The sequence below is a fragment of the Magallana gigas genome, chromosome 7 (genome assembly GCF_963853765.1).
Source record: "Magallana gigas chromosome 7, xbMagGiga1.1, whole genome shotgun sequence".
Classification (NCBI taxonomy): Eukaryota; Metazoa; Mollusca; class Bivalvia; order Ostreida; family Ostreidae; genus Magallana; species Magallana gigas.
The window spans coordinates 38,876,002-38,895,897 of NC_088859.1; the positions used below are offsets into that span (position 1 = coordinate 38,876,002).

Sequence of the window (19,896 nt, forward strand, 5' to 3'; positions counted from 1 at the left end):
GATAGTTTACAACACGTTACAAACTGTAGGTCCGCATCGAGTACTTTCACTTTCACTTGTAATGCAGATGGATAAACTCAACGAAAATCAATGTGCGTTCTTCTTGACAAAAAAGAAACGCTATTGTAGATTTAAATCGACTGCAAATGGAAAATATTGCCCAGAGCATGCAGGGATTCTTGGGGTATCATTCAAAATATGTTTTAGAGAAATAACTTTGAAATAGTCAGCAAAAGAAGATATATGTCAAGTATACTCTGAAGTTTTCAGTGATAAATAAATACTATCTATCTTTTCCCATACATGAATTGTAGAACAATAGTTAGTATATTTAGAACATATACAAATATTTTTAAAGAAAATCAGTAAAATAATCCGTTACTTATTATCTCATGTGCACTGATAGCTGCAGGTCTGTAACTCCCGGCCGGTCTGAAAAAATTTGGATGGAGGACCTGGGAGCTAGATATGTCTCAAATCCAGTACAGTTTCCCAATGCGGCAATTCTGTAACCCGGTTACACAAAGAACGAAAAATTATGATCCTTATGTAGAGTCAAAATAGGACCAAGTATATCTTAGTTAACAGGGGCTGACAAATACATTTTTTAGGCACTTGCCCTCGGGCAAGTAGCTAGGCAAAATTTACTTGCCCTACCTCAATATCTACTAGCCCTACCAAATTCTTTATTGTGATTAAAAATAAACAATAAACATACTGTATGATGTTTTTGCCCTTTATTTTAAATTTTCCCACTTTTAATACTCTTTATGAAATATATATGATGTTGATTTAATATCTCTTCCTCTTGGTTTTCTCGAGAATGTGAAAAAATCAACACTTTTCATATTGATAGTTAACTGGATTTGTTGTAAAGGTAAAAACAAACATTTTATTAACAGTTTTGGGTGTTTTGTTGTTTTCTTTCACCTTAGGTGAATGTCCAAAATAATTGGTGACAAGTGCACACGCGTTCACAACCGTAGTTTCAATAAGGCCACAGAGGTGTTAAAAATAAAGGTGAAATGAATCTTTAGTGAGTTGTTTAATTTAATCTAATTACTAGTATATCTAATCATTTTAGGCCTGATATTTTAATTTTCAAAAAGATTTCGGCTATGATTACGATTAGCGAGTGATAACAAGCACATATCTATTTTTAGCATCATTTATGGCGGCGTACATGGAGACGGTGAACACACCTCAAAGAAGTTACACATAGAATAAACAGCTCAAATTTACGTTTAAAAATTGCCATTTTATAAGTATTTATCTATCGGCAGATTATAATCAAAACAGTTTTTGCAGTTGAAGGCTCTAACAAAGATTAGATTAGTTTTTAACCATTACGATAAACAAACACAAGAACAATACGTAGTACTAAGGAAACAGTAGTGAGAGTTTTATTGAATGATGATGACCCGTACTGCACTTGAAAAAAAACCCCATGTGAAAATCCTATCGTGGTGTATAATTTAAGCAAAAAAAGTGCGTATCATATTCGGCAAGATACGGTACTTTCATTTTCAGTACATATGCGAAAGTTTAAAAAGTCACTTGCCCACGGGCAAGTCCCTACCAAATTTTTACTCGCCCGATCGGAAAAATCACTTGCCCCGGGCGTCGGGCAATCGGATTTGTCAGCCCCTGGTTAAGGTGAATCGTTTAAGAAAAACTTGTATGAATTTTTTAAAAGAGGGAAGACCATTTTTTAAAAAGAAATCTCTGAAACAGGGTTACAAGGGTTATGAGGGTGACAGACTCTTGTTTCTATATAAATCTCTGTTCTGAAACAGGGTTACAAGGGTTACGAGGGTGACAGACCCTTTTTTCTATACTAAGCTATGTTCTGAAACAGGGTTACAAGGGTTACGAGGGTTACAGACTCTTGTTTCTATATAAATCTCTGTTCTGAAACAGGGTTACAAGGGTTACGAGGGTTACAGACTCTGGTTTCTATATAAATCTCTGTTCTGAAACAGGGTTACAAGGGTTACGAGGGTGACAGACCCTTTTTTCTATACTAAGCTATGTTCTGAAACAAGGTTACAAGGGTTACGAGGGTGACAGACTCTTGTTTCTATATAAATCTCTGTTCTGAAACAGGGTTACAAGGGTTACGAGGGTTACAGACCCTTTTTTCTATACTAAGCTATGTTCTGAAACAGGGTTACAAGGGTTAATTACGAGGGTTACAGACCCCTTTTTCTATACTAAGCTATGTTCTGAAACATGGTTACAAGGGTTACGAGGGTGACAGACTCTTGTTTCTATATAAATCTCTGTTCTGAAACAGGGTTACAAGGGTTACGAGGGTTACAGACCCTTTTTTCTACACTAAGCTATATTTAGAAACAAGTTTACAAGGGTTACGAGGGTTACAGACCCTTGTTTCTATATAAATCTCTGTTCTGAAACAGGGTTACAAGGGTTACGAGGGTGACAGACCCTTTTTTCTATACTAAGCTATGTTCTGAAACAGGGTTACAAGGGTTACGAGGGTGACAGACCCTTTTTTCTATACTAAGCTATGTTCTGAAACAGGGTTACGAGGGTGACAGACTCTTGTTTCTATATAAATCTCTGTTCTGAAACAGGGTTACAAGGGTTACGAGGGTGACAGACTTTTGTTTCTATATAAATCTCTGTTCTGAAATAGGGTTACAAGGGTTACGAGGGTTACAGACCCTTTTTTCTACACTAAGCTATATTCTGAATCAAGGTTACAAGGGTTACGAGGGTAACAGAACCTTGTTTTTATACTAAGCTATGTTCTGAAACAGGTTATTTATATAGAAACAAGGGTCTGTTACCCTCGTAACCCTTGTAACCCTGTTTCAGAACAGAGATTTATATAGAAACAAGGGTCTGTTACTCTCGTAACCCTTGTAACCCTGTTTCAGAACATAGCTTAGTGTAGAAACAAGAGTCTGTCACCCTCGTAACCCTTGTAACCCTGTTTCAGAACATAGCTTAGTATAGAAACAATGGTCTGTTACCCTTGTAACCCTGTTTCAGAACGGAGATTTTTATAGAAACAAGGGTCTGTTACCCTCGTAACCCTGTTTCAGAACATAGCTTAGTGTAGAAAAAAGGGTCTGTAACCCTCGTAACCCTATTTCAGAACAGAGATTTATATAGAAACAAGAGTCTATCACCCTCGTAACCCTTGTAACCCTGTTTTAGAACATAGCTTAGTATAGAAACAATGGTCTGTTACCCTCGTAACCCTTGTAACCCTGTTTCAGAACAGAGATTTATATAGAAACAAGGGTCTGTTACCCTCGTAACCCTTGTAACCTTGTTTCAGAACATAGCTTAGTGTAGAAAAAAGGGTCTGTAACCCTCGTAACCTTATTTCAGAACAGAGATTTATATAGAAATAAGGGTCTGCCTCGGGTGTGTTACCTTCATTACCCCATTTTCCCTGTTTTACAGAAGACACAGGTTTATACAAAATTTGAAGAATGGTTGAAGTTTAGATCAGGAAGGGTTATTATTATATTAGTCTGATTTCGTTTGTAACTGGGTTACAGAATTGTCGCACTGGGAAACTGTACTGTATTCTTGCCATATATGCTGGGAGCTACAGGGCCACCCATTGAAAAAATTGTATATTTATTGCGCAGAAAAACGTGCCCTTTGATGGCTGTGTCTAAGTTATTATTATCAGGGATTATACCCCATGCAATAAAATTGTAAGGGTTATAATGTTAATGTTTTTAACCCATCCGTCAGTCAGTCAGTTATTCAATTTCATATGAATTGCTATTGTATAATATCATATGAAAGTATAATTATAAAATACAATATTATATCAAACTGTAGATTTACTTTATTTATACACAAATTCTGGGAAAACAATTAGTACCATTAAATTCTTCATGCAATTTACTACTGATATTGCCTCTTTATTTGCCTCAGACTTTCATCGAAACACGCTACAGACCTCGGAAAATCAAGTATGTTGAATTTACATCGAGATCGAGAGTCGCCATTTTTACATGTAAACAAAGAGCACCACATGAATTTACGGGACTGGTGATAGTGTTTAAAAGACTATCCGAGGCAAGTGCGTTTAAATAAGGTAAATCAGTCGAAAACTAGCGCACGTTTTTCTGCGCAATAAATATACAATTTTTTCAATGGGTGGCCCTGTAGCTCTCCAGTCTGTCAATATTTTTTTTTCCCGGAGAGCTACAGTTCTGCATCTAATAATTTGTATCATGATACAGTGTGAAATTGTACAAATAACACGATACATTATGGTATCATGATATGATATTATGTGTCATAACATTCAGAGTGCTATTTTCATATTGTTCATTATAACTAAGCTTGTCATATGATATGATAAAGGTAGTCTCATAAAGGGGATGCCTCGTCTACATGAGCTTTGCAATCTTTATTATTGCCTATGTTTTCTTACACTACATATTCTAGTTTCCTCTGCCATAGAAACTGAAGTTTATCATATCAGATATTTTGCAGATTGACCAAGGAAGAGAGAGAGTACCATGCCCATTAAACCCGAAACAGTAATTCTTTTTTTTATCAATTTGCAAAATTATTTATAGGTACACTCCTCTGTTGGATAATTTTAAGATTGCATGTATTGTATACAAGATCACTCTTGTGATACTTGTTTGATTGTCCATTTTGACTACTTGTCAAGATGATTTTGATTAATTAAATGTTATCCAATCAAACTTTCTTACTTTTCTGTTACAAAACCTGCTTTAAAAGATTTACAAACTCTTATTCTGTTGGATAAATCTGAATTGTAGAAAGTTATATCCTTGTAAAAACACACAATATTTTATTGTTTAAACAGTTATTGCTACAAAGACAGTGTAGAGAAACACCTGAAAAAATGTCAAAAACAGCAGAAGGAAATGCCGGTAATTTTGCTTTAAAATTTTTTATCATTTTTGTGTACCGTAATATATCTATTCAGCAAGAATTACCCTAGATCAGTAAAAATAAAGAAATTTTCATGATGCCTGTTTTCTTGTACAACTATTTTGAAAAGAGAATATTTTTCCAGCCATATTTTTCCAAAGGAATAAACATGGACCGGGATGGTGTTGAAACAGGACCAGAAGTTAAGGTACCAATTTACACATATCGCAAGCTAGCTAGTAAACATTCAAACTTCATCTGAATTCAGATGAAATTAAGATTTCATATCAAAATAATTAACTTAAAGTTTCTTGTACCTTTTAAATGTTTTGATTTTTATATTTATAATTTCATATCTCTATTTTACAGACACCATTAAAAGAGTTTTCAACACCTGAACTACAAAATTTGATTGAAAAAGTTGAAAAACTTTATGATGGTTAGTAACAAGGCATGTAAAACCAGGGTTTGAAATGAAAATTGTAGTGTGAGAAAATTATTCATTGACTGTACCAATAATTCAGATGATGAGCATACTGCTCCCTAAACCTCTTATGCTGTATCTAATAATAAATTTTTTTCATCTTAAAGAACATGTTAAAGCTATTGATGAAGAAATCCTTCACCATCATTGCCTGGATGAAGAACTTGGTAACGAGTCTTTTGGTATCCCTGCCATACGCCACAGAAAACAGCAGGTATCTTGTGTTTTCAGTTTGATATGATATTTCTGGTAAATTTTGCATAAAATCAGTTTCATTTTGTTTAACGGTCCGTTTTCAGGCTTCACTTGTCGGACAGATTCAGAAATTGGGCTTGTTACAGGAAGGTTTCTGTTTTGTAGAGTTGGGAGCTGGCAAAGGTTAGGAAAAATGAGAAATCTTTACTCTGACTGCATAATATTACCCATGTACATACGCATTAGCATCATTAAAAATGCCCGAGCTATGAAGGTAAAATGTTCCGTGTGCACTGTTCTAGGTAATCTATCTCACTGGATCCAGCAGGCGTTGCCAGACAAATCCGACCTAGGCTTTGTGTTGGTGGACTATGGTCATGTAAGATACAAGGTACTATGACTTTTACTGAGGAATTTCTCTGTACTGGGTACATTGTGGGATGTTCAATTATTGTAATTCTTACCAGAACTCGGTCCCTCTTCCCCATTACAGCAGCCCATTACCAATATTTACTGCTTGTATAAGTAAGGATAAATGAATTACAATTAAGGCCAACAATAAAGTGATTTGTTTGATGTATCTCGGCCAACCCATCAGAATTGCCACCACCTGTTCATTTGTTCAGTGCTTTGAATTATATATTTTTCTGTTTGTGTGGACAATCGATTGTGGGATTAATATTGAAAGCAAACAGCCATATCGTACACAAGTAGGAGTAAAAAGTTAAATTGAACAATGACACAGAAAATTCATTAGGAAGCCAAAATAGGGTCAAGATGTAAACTGTATAGGGAATGCTTTATGGTAAAGCAGTTTCTATTATACATTGCTATAGATGTGACCTTCTTTCTTAGGCAGACAACAGGCACAAATGGCCGGACACAGGACCCAAATTTGAACGTCTACGCATAGATATTGCTGATTTAAATCTTGGTAAGATGCAGCATACATGTATACTTGCATTTACTAGGATAAAACATTTTGCAGCTACTGTTTCACCATTGTATTTTTTGATAAATGAAGCATGCCTTTAGTCAAACATCCTGTGTTTCAGTACACACGTAGATGAATGTATGATGTATTTGAGCAGGCAATGTTGAGAGTGTATCTACGGGTCAGAGACCAGTGGTAGCGGTCGGCAAACATCTCTGTGGGGGAGCAACAGGTAAGCAAGCTTCTGTTTGTATTGTTGTTGAAAACGTTAATATGAAGTCTATCAGTATATACTGTATTACATAAAATTAAACAATTGATAATTGTACCGATTTTCATTTCTTTTTCTACAGACTTGGCATTGCGGTGTGTCACTAATACTCTAAAATTGAGAGGATCAGAGGAACATTCACAACAACCGGAACAGAAGAAAATGAGGACAGAGGACAACCCTTCTCAAAGGTAAAATAAGCAAATTCATAGTAAAAAAAGTTGATTAACTTATAATAGATAAATTGTTTGGCAGATTTGTTTGAATACAAACTTCTGATTTGTAGAGCATCCCTGGCAGGTGTAACCATTGCACTTTGTTGTCACCATCGATGTAGCTGGGATACTTACATAGGGAAAGAGTTCATGGAGAAGTGTGGCCTCACTCAGCGAGACTTTGCTCTGCTGTGTAAACTCAGTGGATGGACTGCTGCAACCTGGAATGGCTGGAAAACCAAGGAAGAGATGAATAGAGAAATCAGTGGTGTCAGTCTTGGTGTCGGCCCAAATCGAGATATTGATGGTGTCAGCCCAAATCGAGAATTTGATGGTGTCGATCCAAATCGAGATATCAGTGGTGTTAGCCCAAAGTGTACAGACAGCAAAGAAGACCAAGCAGAAACCAGCAGCACGGCAAAAAATATCAAAGACAAAAACAGACAAACATCACAACTGGAGGGCAAAACCACAAAAGATAAAGAGATCACAGGTTCCAATGACCTTGAGGAACATCAAAGACAAGAGCAGTCGTTTTCAAGGTAATTTTATGCTTATCCTTTAATAACACATACTGGTTGTGTATTGCAGTAGGTCATGGTTACATGATAAAAATGTCATGGTCCCAATCCTGATGACTTAATAAACAGTAATTGATGTTCAACAGCACATGTTATATCAAAACCAAACTATTGACTTGTCCTTAGATAGTTGATCCTTTTCTTCTAACTTTTTGTTGCCCTGCTGTGACAATTACTGTAAAGGTGGTTATTAACGCTGATGGTCAAGTATGCGTTTTTCTATCGACAAACAATATGCATGGATATGAAATATGCGGTTGCATTGTTTACAACTCTGAAGTTTCAATGTTTGTAGCCATTCATGAAGGGGTATTCATTGCGGTTCCAAGCCTATCACGTAACTACCGGTAATGTAAATTTCCCCCACGTGTAAATAACCACTTTTACAATACATGTACCCATTTCCCCTATCTTTACATGTACATGCAACATTGATATTCCAGTCTACATGCTTTAGAGTCAATTAGTTTGTAACATATTCTGGTTTATACCATTTTTAAAAACAGATTTCCACTAGCCGTGTCATTTTCATATCTTTCTATAGGACTGACCTACACATGTCGCCCGCTCAGAGAGAGGAGATAGGCAGGAAGTGTAAGAGACTGATCGACTATGGTCGGGTCCTCTACCTGAGAAACTGTGGACTTCAGAGCCAACTCAAAACATACATAGAGGAAAAACTGACTCCTGAAAATGTTGTGATTGTAGCAAATATTGCAAGCTGATAGATATATATAAAAATAAATGGTTTTATCAATAAAGACACTCATCTCTCCAGTTATCTTTGTATAAGTGCATAAAATATCACCATGGCTGCACCAAACTACAGCATACTTTTGAGGACTTCCAATACTTTCTGACAGATCAAAACTTGCATGCAACTCTCTCTATATATAATTAGTTTGACCTTTGACCCAAGTTTTCCTGACCTCAGTCAATTGTGATCATCTTCTCTTTTACTAATACCATGTCTGAAGTAATTGTTCTTGAGATATTGTATACAGGGTTACTTTCACCCGTGTGAATTTGCATTTTGCCCCATCTTGAATTTGCCCAGACACAGTTGTGTACAAAAAGAGATAATCTGAGACATTGGAATTCGCCCAGTTTTTAATTCCCTGCAGGCAACAAGGGCAAAAATAAAAGTGGTTCAAATATTTTCGTGTATACACTACAGAAATGAAAATATTTTCAGATGTCCAGAGTACCATAATTTAACCCCATTTCCAATTTGTTGATACAAGTCATCTTCTCTCTAGAGGATACCTTTGCACAAGATTAAATCCATTCACAATTGAGCAAATAGTTGACTTTTGACCTCAAATCAATACTTATGGAGGTAACTGTGCATTAAGTTTGATGTTCATGTAGAAAAGGGTTCTGAAAATATTTATCAGACGACACTTGAAAAGTGACAAACTATTAAGGACAACAGACCTACGGTAATTCGCTTTGCGCATATATAACTATTGTCCGTCTATAAGGAGTGATTGTTACTAACACTGAATTCAACTCCTTAGTTTGTCATACATGATGGTAGTGATTATTGCAGAAAAACATTATATAACAAAGCATTGTGGCAATGCGCTTTTATAAAAAAAATACAGCACTTTGAAACCAAGTGCATACTTTTTCTTAAAGTATTGTTACAGACTTTGACGCCTACCATAGGAGTCGTTATTTTTTAGTATTTCCAATGAATAGGTTCACTGACACAGAAAAAGGAACATTCAATTTGTCTAACTTTTAATTATTAAAGTTGTTAACTTTGTCAATCCTTTTAATTGAAACAAAACATTGTTACAATATCATACAGCAATAAAAAGAAAGAAATCAGTCTTGTATACACATCAGTAAATTTTCTAACAGATCAGTGTTGTAAGAACAATCAAAATTGGTACAACCCTTGTAGACTTTTAGTTGTCCACAGCATTATGAAAATGCTTCAAAATCTCAAAATATAAAAGAAAAGTTCTTTAATAGCCAAGTAAAAGACAAAAAATTTGAATTCTATCAGCTATCATGTACTTGTATACATGCACAAATATCACATGATTACCTACATGTTGATGGAGGCAAAATGACTATTTGGAACTATCTTTAATCAACTTGCGATACCATAAACAGAAATGTTACTTCATTACACTTTGCACTTAAAATGAAAGTTTCTTCCATCAGATTTTGGCACTTGATATATCCTATCCTAAGCACCACTTCTGACCTATAAAAATCAACAAATGGCAAGATATTTCTTTATATGGAAGGTAGAGAACAATCAATAATACAAACTATTGTGTTATGAAACAGTTTAGAAAAAGTTTCCTGAAATCACTTAACACATTACCTAAGCCTCACAGATCTGTAGGGTATCTTGAGTACACTACATGCTTCATTTCTAGAGCAATGAGTTGTACATGAGAAGTTGGAACAAAAAAAACATAAAAAACAAAAATATTAGATATGTTTCACAAAAAGCATATAACATTTCTACTGTTTGCATAAAAGGAGACATTGATGTGTTATAAGTGAACAATTAAACCATGTATACAGAAATGGACTATCAATTAAGGCAGTGTTGGGGAAGTCAATGTTTCTTCTTTCTGCGGCGGGCCTTCTTAGCAGCACTGGCCGCCCCCCAGCCCGGGGCTGGGGGTTGAGACTGTGACGGGGGTTGCCATTGAGCGTTGCCATTTTGTTCCGTGCTCATTGCTTGATGAAATAAATGATTTATGAAGTCCTCTAGGTCTGCTTCACTGTAACAAAAGAAGCAATTATCGTGTAACAGAGAGTCCATGCTACCTTTTTGCAATAAAATACTAATATTTACATTTTCCAGTGTCTTTGATAACACTACGAATCAAATTAGTGACGCATTGTTCAATTAATTTCTTCAATGACGCAAGTGATATACTGTTGGGGTGCAAACATGGTTGGCTTAATTTTACAAAATAAAAACATAAAAATATAAATAATATTCAATCCTAAAATTGCTGAAAATTTTCATTCTTTGAATATTATAAGGGAATTATAATGGCAGGAGCATGATCAAATCTATCGTAAAGCCCTTGGGCTTTATTGGGTTTGATTATGCCCCAACCATAATGATCTCCTCATTAAACTCAAAGAAGAACTTCTTATAATATACTTTCAATCACCTGAATGCTCACTACTGAACATGTATATTAACCAAGCTTACAAATACATGTACATGTACTCTATATTTACCCAGATCTTCCATGTTGTTGATTACTATTTGAATTTCGACCTCCTTCTGTGGCAATTCTGTAAAACACATGGTGAGCATTGGGCTGCATATGCTTGAAATAGTCCTTCTGTCAACAATTAAAAAAGAAAGAATCTGAAGTGACAAGACAAAACCAAGATTACCGGTAGTTGACCCCAAAAAAGAGTCAGAATTACATGTAGTTGGTTGAAATAGATAAAAATTTACATGGTAGCTAAGCAACATATGGGTAATTTATAATAATGTAGTACGTTACCGTACCGTTAAAAGGCAACTTTTACACTTCTAAGACAGGTTAATACATGTATCTCTTGAGAAACATTTTATGATGATTATGTTTTTGATATCAAAACATGTAATACCATATAGTTTCGTGTATAACACTCAACCGTGCATAATACACACCACCCAAAGTTGGGTGTAAAATGCCGAGAAAAAAAACACTGTTCCTATGTATAATATGCATCCAAAGAACAGAAATTTTCCAATCAAGATTTTTGAAAAGTCATTAATAATGTAATCAAATTGATAATAAGCAATAAAGTTTGCATATCTAAACCAAATAACATCAAAAGAAATGATTTGATTGATTAATTATAGTCCAATTCTTTGATTGTTCTTACAGTAAACATTACACAGTAAAGAAACGTATACCGGTATATGTCATATATTGTCATTATCAAATGATGAAGGTATTTTTAACAGTGTCTATGTAAAGCAATTATGTTTAACTTCATAACTGGACACAAAAAGCAAGTTAAATCAAATCATAATAATTGCTAATCTTCCTGCATTGAGAACCCCCTGTGAATATCGGCAGTCATGCACCCGCGGTATCCAGAATCACTGCCTGAACGAATGGGGCAAAATTTTGTTCCTATGTATCGCACGCAACCCCCACTTTTTATCTAATTTTGGCTTTAAAAAGTGTGTGTTATAGATGAGACTTTACGATAATTGATTTTCCAAATCACTTACTTTGCATGAGACCCACTCTGTAATATCGTATATCTTTCCTTCCATACATGCGAAGTAATGCCATAAAAACCCAAATACTGTGGTTTCTGCCCATACATCACCCTAAAAAATACAAATTTCAATATAACTGCAAACTGCTGATACATTTGGCAGTGTATACTGACATACTACATGTAAGATATCAAATAATTTAGAAAAGCAATCATAATTTGTATATGTGAATTACATGGACCATGCACACAGTGTTTCTTATTGTCAATACCAAGTCATTGAAAAAAGCTTTCATCCATTGACAGTTAGTCAAGGCATAAGTCTGACCAGGTGTTAACATGTACTCATTTTCTCTCACCTCTTTGGCCGAGTGTCTTATATTGCACCGTTTGCAAAATCGGGAGCTGTACCATGGCCTGTCAATAGGAACTCTCTTGTGTTTTCCCCCACAGTTATCACAGCGCATCAGATTGGCTGCCTAGTAACATTTGATAACACACATTTAGTCATTAACATATACCAGGTATATGTAAAACTACATATTTATGTTAATAAATATGTAGTTTTACATATTTATGTTAATAACTAAATATAAATGTGTCTAACTACAACTTCATTATCATAAATGTCTTCTCTTGAAATTACCAAAACCTGCAGCATTCTTACCTCTTGAATCTTGTCTTGGAGGTTTGTTAGAAGATCATTGAATTCTCTCTGCAATGAAATTTTCTTTCTTTAATGATTACATACTATACTATACAGCACTGAAGCTTTAAATGTCATATATGTTAAAATTACTTTTAATGATTTACTTGATTACAGTATAAAACTATAGAAATATTACCATGGCTGCTTCAGCTTGACTTGCTTCTTCCATCTGGCAGTTGTAAAGTCTACGTTTTTCCTATCAAAGATGTATTAAATTAGTGAATTCCGATATCTTTTGTATCATCAAATGCATAAATTCAACAGTGTAAACTTCTATATCATTATTAAAACATCATTTCAATAATATGGTATTTTGCAGAAGTACTGTATATACATCATAACATTTCCCTGTAAATACATGTATATCAGTTCACTACACCTCTGCTTTTGTATAGATATTTTAAAAATGTCAATGTTTTTAATTAAATGCAAAACTTTCTTCAGGCAACAAAGACTTACTGGCTCTCCTATCAATTCGAAGGCATGACCCAAAATTTTGAAAGCCTCTTCAGCACCAGGCTGAGTATTCTGTGAAGGAAAATAAATATTAAACACTTTTAATTTATCTAAAGTTTGACAGAGATTTCATATAAATAAGAGAATATAATGTCTTCATCTTAGTGATTGACAGTTACCTAGCATAAGGTATGTCTTCATCTAAGTAATTGACAGTTACCTAGCATTAGGTATGTCTTCATCTTAGTGATTGACAGTTACTTAGCATACGGTTTGTCTTCATCTTAGTGATTCACAGTTACTTAGCATACGGTTTGTCTTCATCTTAGTGATTCACAGTTACTTAGCATACGGTTTGTCTTCATCTTAGTGATTCACAGTTACTTAACATACATAAGATTTCATGTAAGTGACTGACAGTTACTTAGCATACGGTAAGATTTCATATTAGTGACTGAAAGTTACTTAGCATACGGTAAGATTTCATATTAGTGACTGACAGTTACTTAGCATACGGTAAGACTTGCCTTGTCAGGATGGACTAGTACAGCTTGTTTTCTGTAATATTTCTTTACTTCATCATCAGCAACATCATATCTTAATCCTAGAATGCTAAATTTGAAAAAAAAAAAATACATGTAAAATTTCTTGGAAATTTTAGGTGTGCACTTGTTCCTTGCTGGGAATGTCTAAGGTCTATTTTTGATACATTTACAGAATGGATTGGATAACAAATCTGAGATTTCCAGCTGGGTCCAGAGCTCCCCCATCCCTTTCCTTAAAATTCAAGTATAACATGTACTATTCTCTTATTTCAGGTATCAAACTGATATGGCATGCTGGTACATAAATTAAAAGGGGATATTTACAAGGAAATAATTCTCTACAAATGAAATTCATAACTGTGTGCTCATATTCACATTTTCAGCATTGTTATTCTTTTTCATAACATGAAGTTGGGGAAACTGCCATCATATCATTTGCTATGAGACACACCTTTCCACAAAACAACAGAATAAAACTGTCATTTACCTATATGGATCTTTTCCCTTACAAGCTAGAAGTCTCTGCATGGCCTCTTCACCTGAAAAAACCTCAATATATTGACATATTGTACCTAATTTTTCGTTCTTGTTTTGATGTATTGCCCCCATTTTAAGGATAGTCACACATTGATAAATATTGTCATATAAACTGGAACATCTTACTGAACTGGTTTGGAATCTTAGTAAGATCTTAGTAAGATAAATTACTAAACATCTTAGTAAGACAATTTGCTAATCATCTTAGTAAGATAGCATACTGAACATCTTAATAAGATAGCTTACTGAACAGGTTTGGAAACGGCTGACAATTCAAAACTGTTTCAGCAAATTCTATTTACAGATCTACATGTACATGTTTACTAAACCCATCTATTTATATCACAATAATTCTGAGAACAGATTACAACAAGAACTCTTCCTGTCTGTACTAAGTGGTTGAATGAAAAATCCCATGCATGCATACTGCATCAAATAAAAACACTCGCTTTTATCTATCATAGAGGGAAAAAAACTTTAATCCAACCTAAACTGTTCCTAAATAGTATCCCCCCGCCCCCCATTTTTTAAATGATAATCCATATTAATTCATTGTGTTTTTGTATTTTCCCTTAAATGTTTGTTTTTAATCAAATTTCTCACACAAATTATATAACTTTACACAAAAAGAGAAACACTCAAAATGTGCCATGGGGGTTATAGTTACAAAATGTCCTTAGTGTGTTTCAATGTACATAATTGCACAATGATGATATATTTTGAAATAAAGAAGAAGAAAATATTTTAACATCAGTATTTGTATTTAATAAAACTTCTTTTCATTATGAATGTACATGAGACATGTCATACAGGTATCTGTTTTGTCTTGCTTTATATAGTTTACACTTTGTCTGAAAGAGAATTCAAATGTGTACCTGTTGAAGGTAAATCTATATTGGATTCCAGTCCTATTCTTAATTCTGGTTCTGGGTTTGATGGAAGTTGTTTCTTAAAATACTTCTGAAACAACTTAGTCTTGACAACTGTAGATACTTTGCTCCATGCCCATGTAATGATGTGAACACACACAGTCACTCTACAAGATATGAATACACAGCTTATTTTAAAAGCCACAAGTTGTTATAATCAAGAGTGAATGAAAAAATAGCAGCAACACAGACTTTGCTTTATCCCAGGCAGCACTTAAAAGTCTCTGTATTCTTTCTTAATATGATTTACCAGTATACTCAAATACATTTCTTAAATAAGTGCATCTTTCCAACCACTAAAATCAAATTACACGAAATGCTAGATGAATGAATGACATTCCATCCAGATTTTAACATTCACAAATATCTTAATGATATTGAACTGCAGTATACGTTTCTACTTACAAATATGCCACTAGTCCAAGCAACAGGAGAAGAAGCGTAATGAGAACAGACCACAAGTATGCTAATCCTTTCTTGATTTTCTCTAATATGTAATTAATCCATTCATCTGAAATAAACGTAAACTTCCCAGTCATAATACACCATGAAAAAGCCAGCCAGGCAGCCCTGTGATAACACAACAGCTTGCTTGACTTCCTACATACACCCATGCAGATAAAACTTCCGACTGAGACATGTTCCCATATACTTGCATCAACAATTGATAAAATGTCTCAAGTGCATATACCGGCTCTTATCACAGAAAATAATCTCAATGATACTTATGATTATTAAATACTTGTTATTTTTTCAATTATTTTTAAATAAATTCCATGCTCCTTGAATTTATTGCAATATTCAAAGACCCCCTCCCAATGAATGACTTTTAAACTACTGGTATGTAATAATTACCATGCATGTTGGTTAAATCCTTTAACACAAATAATTATATCACAGGCACTTCAGAAAAGGATTTCAAAATATTGATCAATTAATTATATTTGACAATGATTCCTCCTGAGAATTAAACACTGATCACCTCTGCTATACAACTAAATAAAAAAATTTAAATCTCAAATTAAAAAAAAAACATCTGTCAATATATATTCAATGCGTCAAAGCTGTTACCGAAGGTTAAATTCAAAATGAAATTTGACTTTACAGTAGCATATAATTAGAAGATTTCTTTTACTAAAATAAACATTTTGCTGATAAAAAGGGCCTTTGTACTCTATTGACATACATGTCTATATTCTGAGAATATCAATTTTCATATTCTGTTTTTCACAAAAGGGGTCCTAGGGTCTCTAATGAAAACTGTCCAAATAAAATTTTCTCTAGAAGTCGTTGGCAGATATTTCTCTTCACAATTTTATTTTTAATGAATAGTACTAAGAGCCCAAAATGCTTTCATATATAATACTAGTTGATGTACTATTGTAACCTGGTTTAATCTTAAATAGGTCTTGTATTTTCTGAAAATAGATTTATCTATTGCAGGTACTGGTGTTCCTAGACAACTTGGGTCAGGGAGTGATTCCATGACACATTCCCTTGTACTACACAATGCAAGTTCAAGGATTGTGTCTTGTTTATCAAAATATGTACCAAGAAGGTTCTACACTAACATTTGTAAGGTTTTATTCTGCTTACATTATGATGAATTTTTTCAATACACAAAGATCTTGTATTATGAATCACTTTTTGTACTTTAAGCATGCTACCACAATAAATGGGTATTCTACTCTATCCAACTTTGTCATTATTTTGCTGTAAAAATCACAAACTAATTTCTTCTGTTACAGACATGAACAGTCAAAACACAGAAGTAGCATGCAGACTCTCAGAAGAAATGACCAAGTACTATCTATATTATTTAAATAGCCTTACCGACATATTCCTGATCAAACGAGTACTGGTGCTGGGCAGACTTGGTCTTCCTCCGTCTGGTCACGGCTGGGTGACCGTCGGTCTGAGCAGCAGTGTTCTTCTGTTTCCTGTCATTTCTGCTCCCACTACTATTGCTTCCACCACCAACATTAGCATTTTCTTTCTTCTCTGGCTCTTTGTTTGCATTGGGCTGGTTGGTCTTTTTCTTGGCATCTCTAAGATCATTATTGATGTAATCTGATGACTTCCTGTGATTCTCTGAGGTGGATTTTGATCTTCCCATTGGTTTCCCATTGTTTAAAACAGTTGACTCGGTTGAGCCCTTCGGAACATCTTTTGGAGACTTGTTTTGTTGAAAAATTCTTCTAGGATCAAAGAATGCTTTATCAGCAGGTTTTGATGGTTGGGGCTTTTCTTGCTTACCCTCCAATTTGGTCCTCTGCCCAGAGTTATCTTTCTTTGCTCCTGTCACAGGTCCTTTGGACAAATGGATTTCTTCAATTCCACTAGTTCCACTGCTAACACTGCTGGTGCTACCCTTCCTTGACAGCAGAGGAATACTCTCCACACTCTCACTTTTCATACTACCGGACTCAATCTTGCTCATGTCTTCAAATTTGTCCAAACCATACTTAGAGTTGGGCTTTACTTTGGACTCCATGTGATCAGACATTTGTTTATGCCCTTTCGAATGTGGTTTCTGTGTGTGGGAACCTTTACGGTTGAATTGTTTATGATGCTTTCCTACAGGTGGTTCGGGACACTTTTTCTTTGGTGCATCAACTTCTTCTTTTTCTTTATTTTGTTGAATTGGTTTAGATTTAAGAGATTTAGCTATATCTGAATATGAAGGTTTAGATTTCATCTGAGCATTTTCAACTGGTTCTTGAGAAGCTTTCAACACTTCAGTAGTTGCAAAAGGATCGTAGTTATTCCAACTGTTAAGGGTCTCAGCATACATGGACTGTCCTTCAAGGCTTGCAGCATGAAAACTAGAATTACCTTGCAAACTCTGATCAGCCAAGCGAGGGTCTGTCTCAATGCCACTAGGATTATTCCGAATGTTGGTTAGTATCTGGCTCAGGTATTCTGCGTTGGGATCCAAATTAGTGTAAATCTGATCAAAAGAGGGATTGCTAGGACTAAAAGTTTCCCAGTGAATCTCTGGGGTGGAATTGTCAGTGACGTTGTGTGTTGGCATTCCACTAAACTGAGTCCAACCTCTGTACAATGGGACTGAACTGTTAAGATCTTCTCTCATAAAAGGAACTCCATCTGCTGATGGTTGCTGGTCTTTTCTTGCATGTGATTCAGCCATTTATTAATACCTCTTCCAGTATGAATTTTCTACAATAAAAATATATTATAAATGGTACAGGTTAAAGTGACCAGTGTTAGTAAAATTAATTATTTCCTCATTTTAATATATAGGCACCTTTTAAGCAAAAGTGAATGGGTTTGAGGGCAATGGTGATTCTGGGTTTTTTTTTCTCTCATACAGTTAGGAACTGTAATGTGGGTATACCCAGGAGTGCTAGTATAAGCCAATGAGTTTGATAGATTATCAATTGCCTGTATGTCCATTTATGTCCATTTTGACATGTTTACAGTGCAACCATTAGGGCGAGTGCAGCACATGTATTTACCGAGTGACTTCTGAATGGAGAAAAGATGTAAACATCCCTCATTATAAATCTCCGTAAGATATATGTTGGTTCCTGTGAATTTTTTCGAGTGAAAAATGATGTGTCAATTAAGTTATCTTGGAAATTTTCCCTCTCATCATATTCAATTGCACTTCTTTCACAAGTATGTGTACATGTATTTTTTATTAAAAATCATCATAAATATAGTGGGACTGACTATATAGTATAATTTAACCTCTGAAAAGTGGCCTTTTGATATGCAAAGTGATCTAAACTTGTGATTGTCCTTTCAAATTTATGAAGTTATAAACAAATTGATTACCAGCTTGGATGACTGCTGGTATAGTGAACTCGAGTTTGTATTTTTGTTTTGAAAAAGTAATAAGATGCCGAGTCACTGCATGGAGGCTGGGAGCCATCTTTACAGAATTGTGTAACCTAAACATCTCTTACTGCAAATGTTTCATAGAATTACGTTGGACTGTCAATATTCCTGGTTCATCAGTGTTTTCATCAAACTCGACTTATCAACATACATGCCTCCAAAGAGAACAAAGCATGCACATCACCTGCCAGTTGCAGAACCATAACCTAGACATGATGTGTAACCATTCAATGTTTACTGCTTAGTGTTATTTTTTCAAGATTAATCAATAAAACAATTTCAAAAATGCCTATGTAAGAAGAACAACATTCTTTCACAATCCATCTCTCAGAACTGCGTTTTCAAAAGCGAACATTCTACTTCTTTCTTTTTCACTCTGAGAAATGATAAGGAACCATTATTGTAATTCCCAGTGCATTTCCGGATACATTATTATACAACGAATCAACCATCCACTTTACAAACTAATCATCACACATTCTTACATACATGAAATCTTAGGGAATAAAAATCACAGTGACTTGTCGTACATCTTCATCGGCATGGAACTTGCAGTTGTCAACTCGAAAAGTCTCGCACCTGTCACGTGACATCAGCAGAAAGTCAATAATAGCAACGAGATACGACGAGATCAAAATGTATGGAAGCCTTAAAATGCCAAAAAATGAAAGTTTACGGCACGCTGTTATGAACAACATCAGATCGATTGTTTTAACAGTAACTTGCATTGAAGGTGCAATATTATGAGGATGATCGATGATATCATAAAAAAGTTATGCACGGATCTAGGGGGGGGGGGGGGGGGGGTCGGGAGGACAAACTCGGTAACATCCCCCACTGGAATTTTTTTTTTTTTTTAAATTCACACATTAAATTACAAAAATAGGTCTCGAACCCATCCTGGCAAAACTTTCTGGTTCCGTTCATGATTCTGTCATCAGGCATGCAGTGCTCGTTTTTCAAAGTAGGGGCCGGTGGTGGGGGTAGACAGATTTATCTAAAAAAAATCTCGACAAGCAAAAAAAAGGGGGAGGGTGAACCACAACTTCTCAAAATCGTTAA

General features: G+C 34.9%; 2 protein-coding genes across 3 annotated transcripts; one reads left to right on the plus strand and one right to left on the minus strand.

The window, feature by feature from the left end:
• The first annotated feature begins 27 nt into the window (after positions 1-27).
• Positions 28-8,357, plus strand: LOC105347425 (tRNA:m(4)X modification enzyme TRM13 homolog). The gene is made up of 13 exons (XM_011456523.4): positions 28-184; positions 4,492-4,538; positions 4,835-4,901; positions 5,048-5,110; positions 5,272-5,341; positions 5,494-5,600; positions 5,686-5,764; positions 5,884-5,972; positions 6,437-6,515; positions 6,673-6,747; positions 6,869-6,977; positions 7,073-7,543; positions 8,127-8,357. The coding sequence occupies exons 1-13, from the start codon at positions 62-64 to the stop codon at positions 8,305-8,307; spliced, it is 1,560 nt and encodes a 519-aa protein (XP_011454825.3). The 5' UTR covers positions 28-61; the 3' UTR covers positions 8,308-8,357.
• Positions 8,358-9,311: 954 nt separating this feature from the next.
• Positions 9,312-19,470, minus strand: LOC105347424 (dnaJ homolog dnj-5). Of its 2 annotated transcripts, none has more exons than XM_011456521.4 (13): positions 19,324-19,470; positions 16,804-18,150; positions 15,376-15,481; positions 14,917-15,077; positions 13,992-14,043; positions 13,487-13,571; positions 12,963-13,031; positions 12,640-12,699; positions 12,462-12,509; positions 12,154-12,273; positions 11,805-11,906; positions 10,808-10,914; positions 9,312-10,335 (listed from the first exon to the last, which is right to left on the minus strand). In XM_011456521.4, exons 2-13 carry the CDS (start codon positions 18,119-18,121, stop codon positions 10,167-10,169), a joined length of 2,397 nt encoding a protein of 798 aa, XP_011454823.3. In that variant the 5' UTR covers positions 18,122-18,150; positions 19,324-19,470; the 3' UTR covers positions 9,312-10,166. The 2 variants fall into 2 exon arrangements, with proteins under 2 accessions (XP_011454823.3, XP_011454824.3); XM_011456522.4 differs by having other exon boundaries at positions 19,365-19,449.
• Between the last annotated feature and the right edge of the window lie 426 nt (positions 19,471-19,896).

Excerpts from the sequence above, each read along its gene's own strand:
- LOC105347425 (XM_011456523.4), top strand. The coding sequence starts at position 62 with ATGCAGATGGATAAACTCAACGAAAATCAATGTGCGTTCTTCTTGACA. Across the intron at positions 4,539-4,834 it reads TGCCCATTAAACCCGAAACA|TTATTGCTACAAAGACAGTG; the intron begins GTAATTCTTTTT and ends TTGTTTAAACAG. Across the intron at positions 6,978-7,072 it reads GAGGACAACCCTTCTCAAAG|AGCATCCCTGGCAGGTGTAA; the intron begins GTAAAATAAGCA and ends TCTGATTTGTAG.
- LOC105347424 (XM_011456521.4), bottom strand. The coding sequence starts at position 18,121 with ATGGCTGAATCACATGCAAGAAAAGACCAGCAACCATCAGCAGATGGA. Across the intron at positions 13,572-13,991 it reads AAGGGAAAAGATCCATATAG|CATTCTAGGATTAAGATATG; the intron begins GTAAATGACAGT and ends TTTCAAATTTAG. Across the intron at positions 10,915-11,804 it reads CAGAGTGGGTCTCATGCAAA|AAGGACTATTTCAAGCATAT; the intron begins GTAAGTGATTTG and ends AATTGTTGACAG.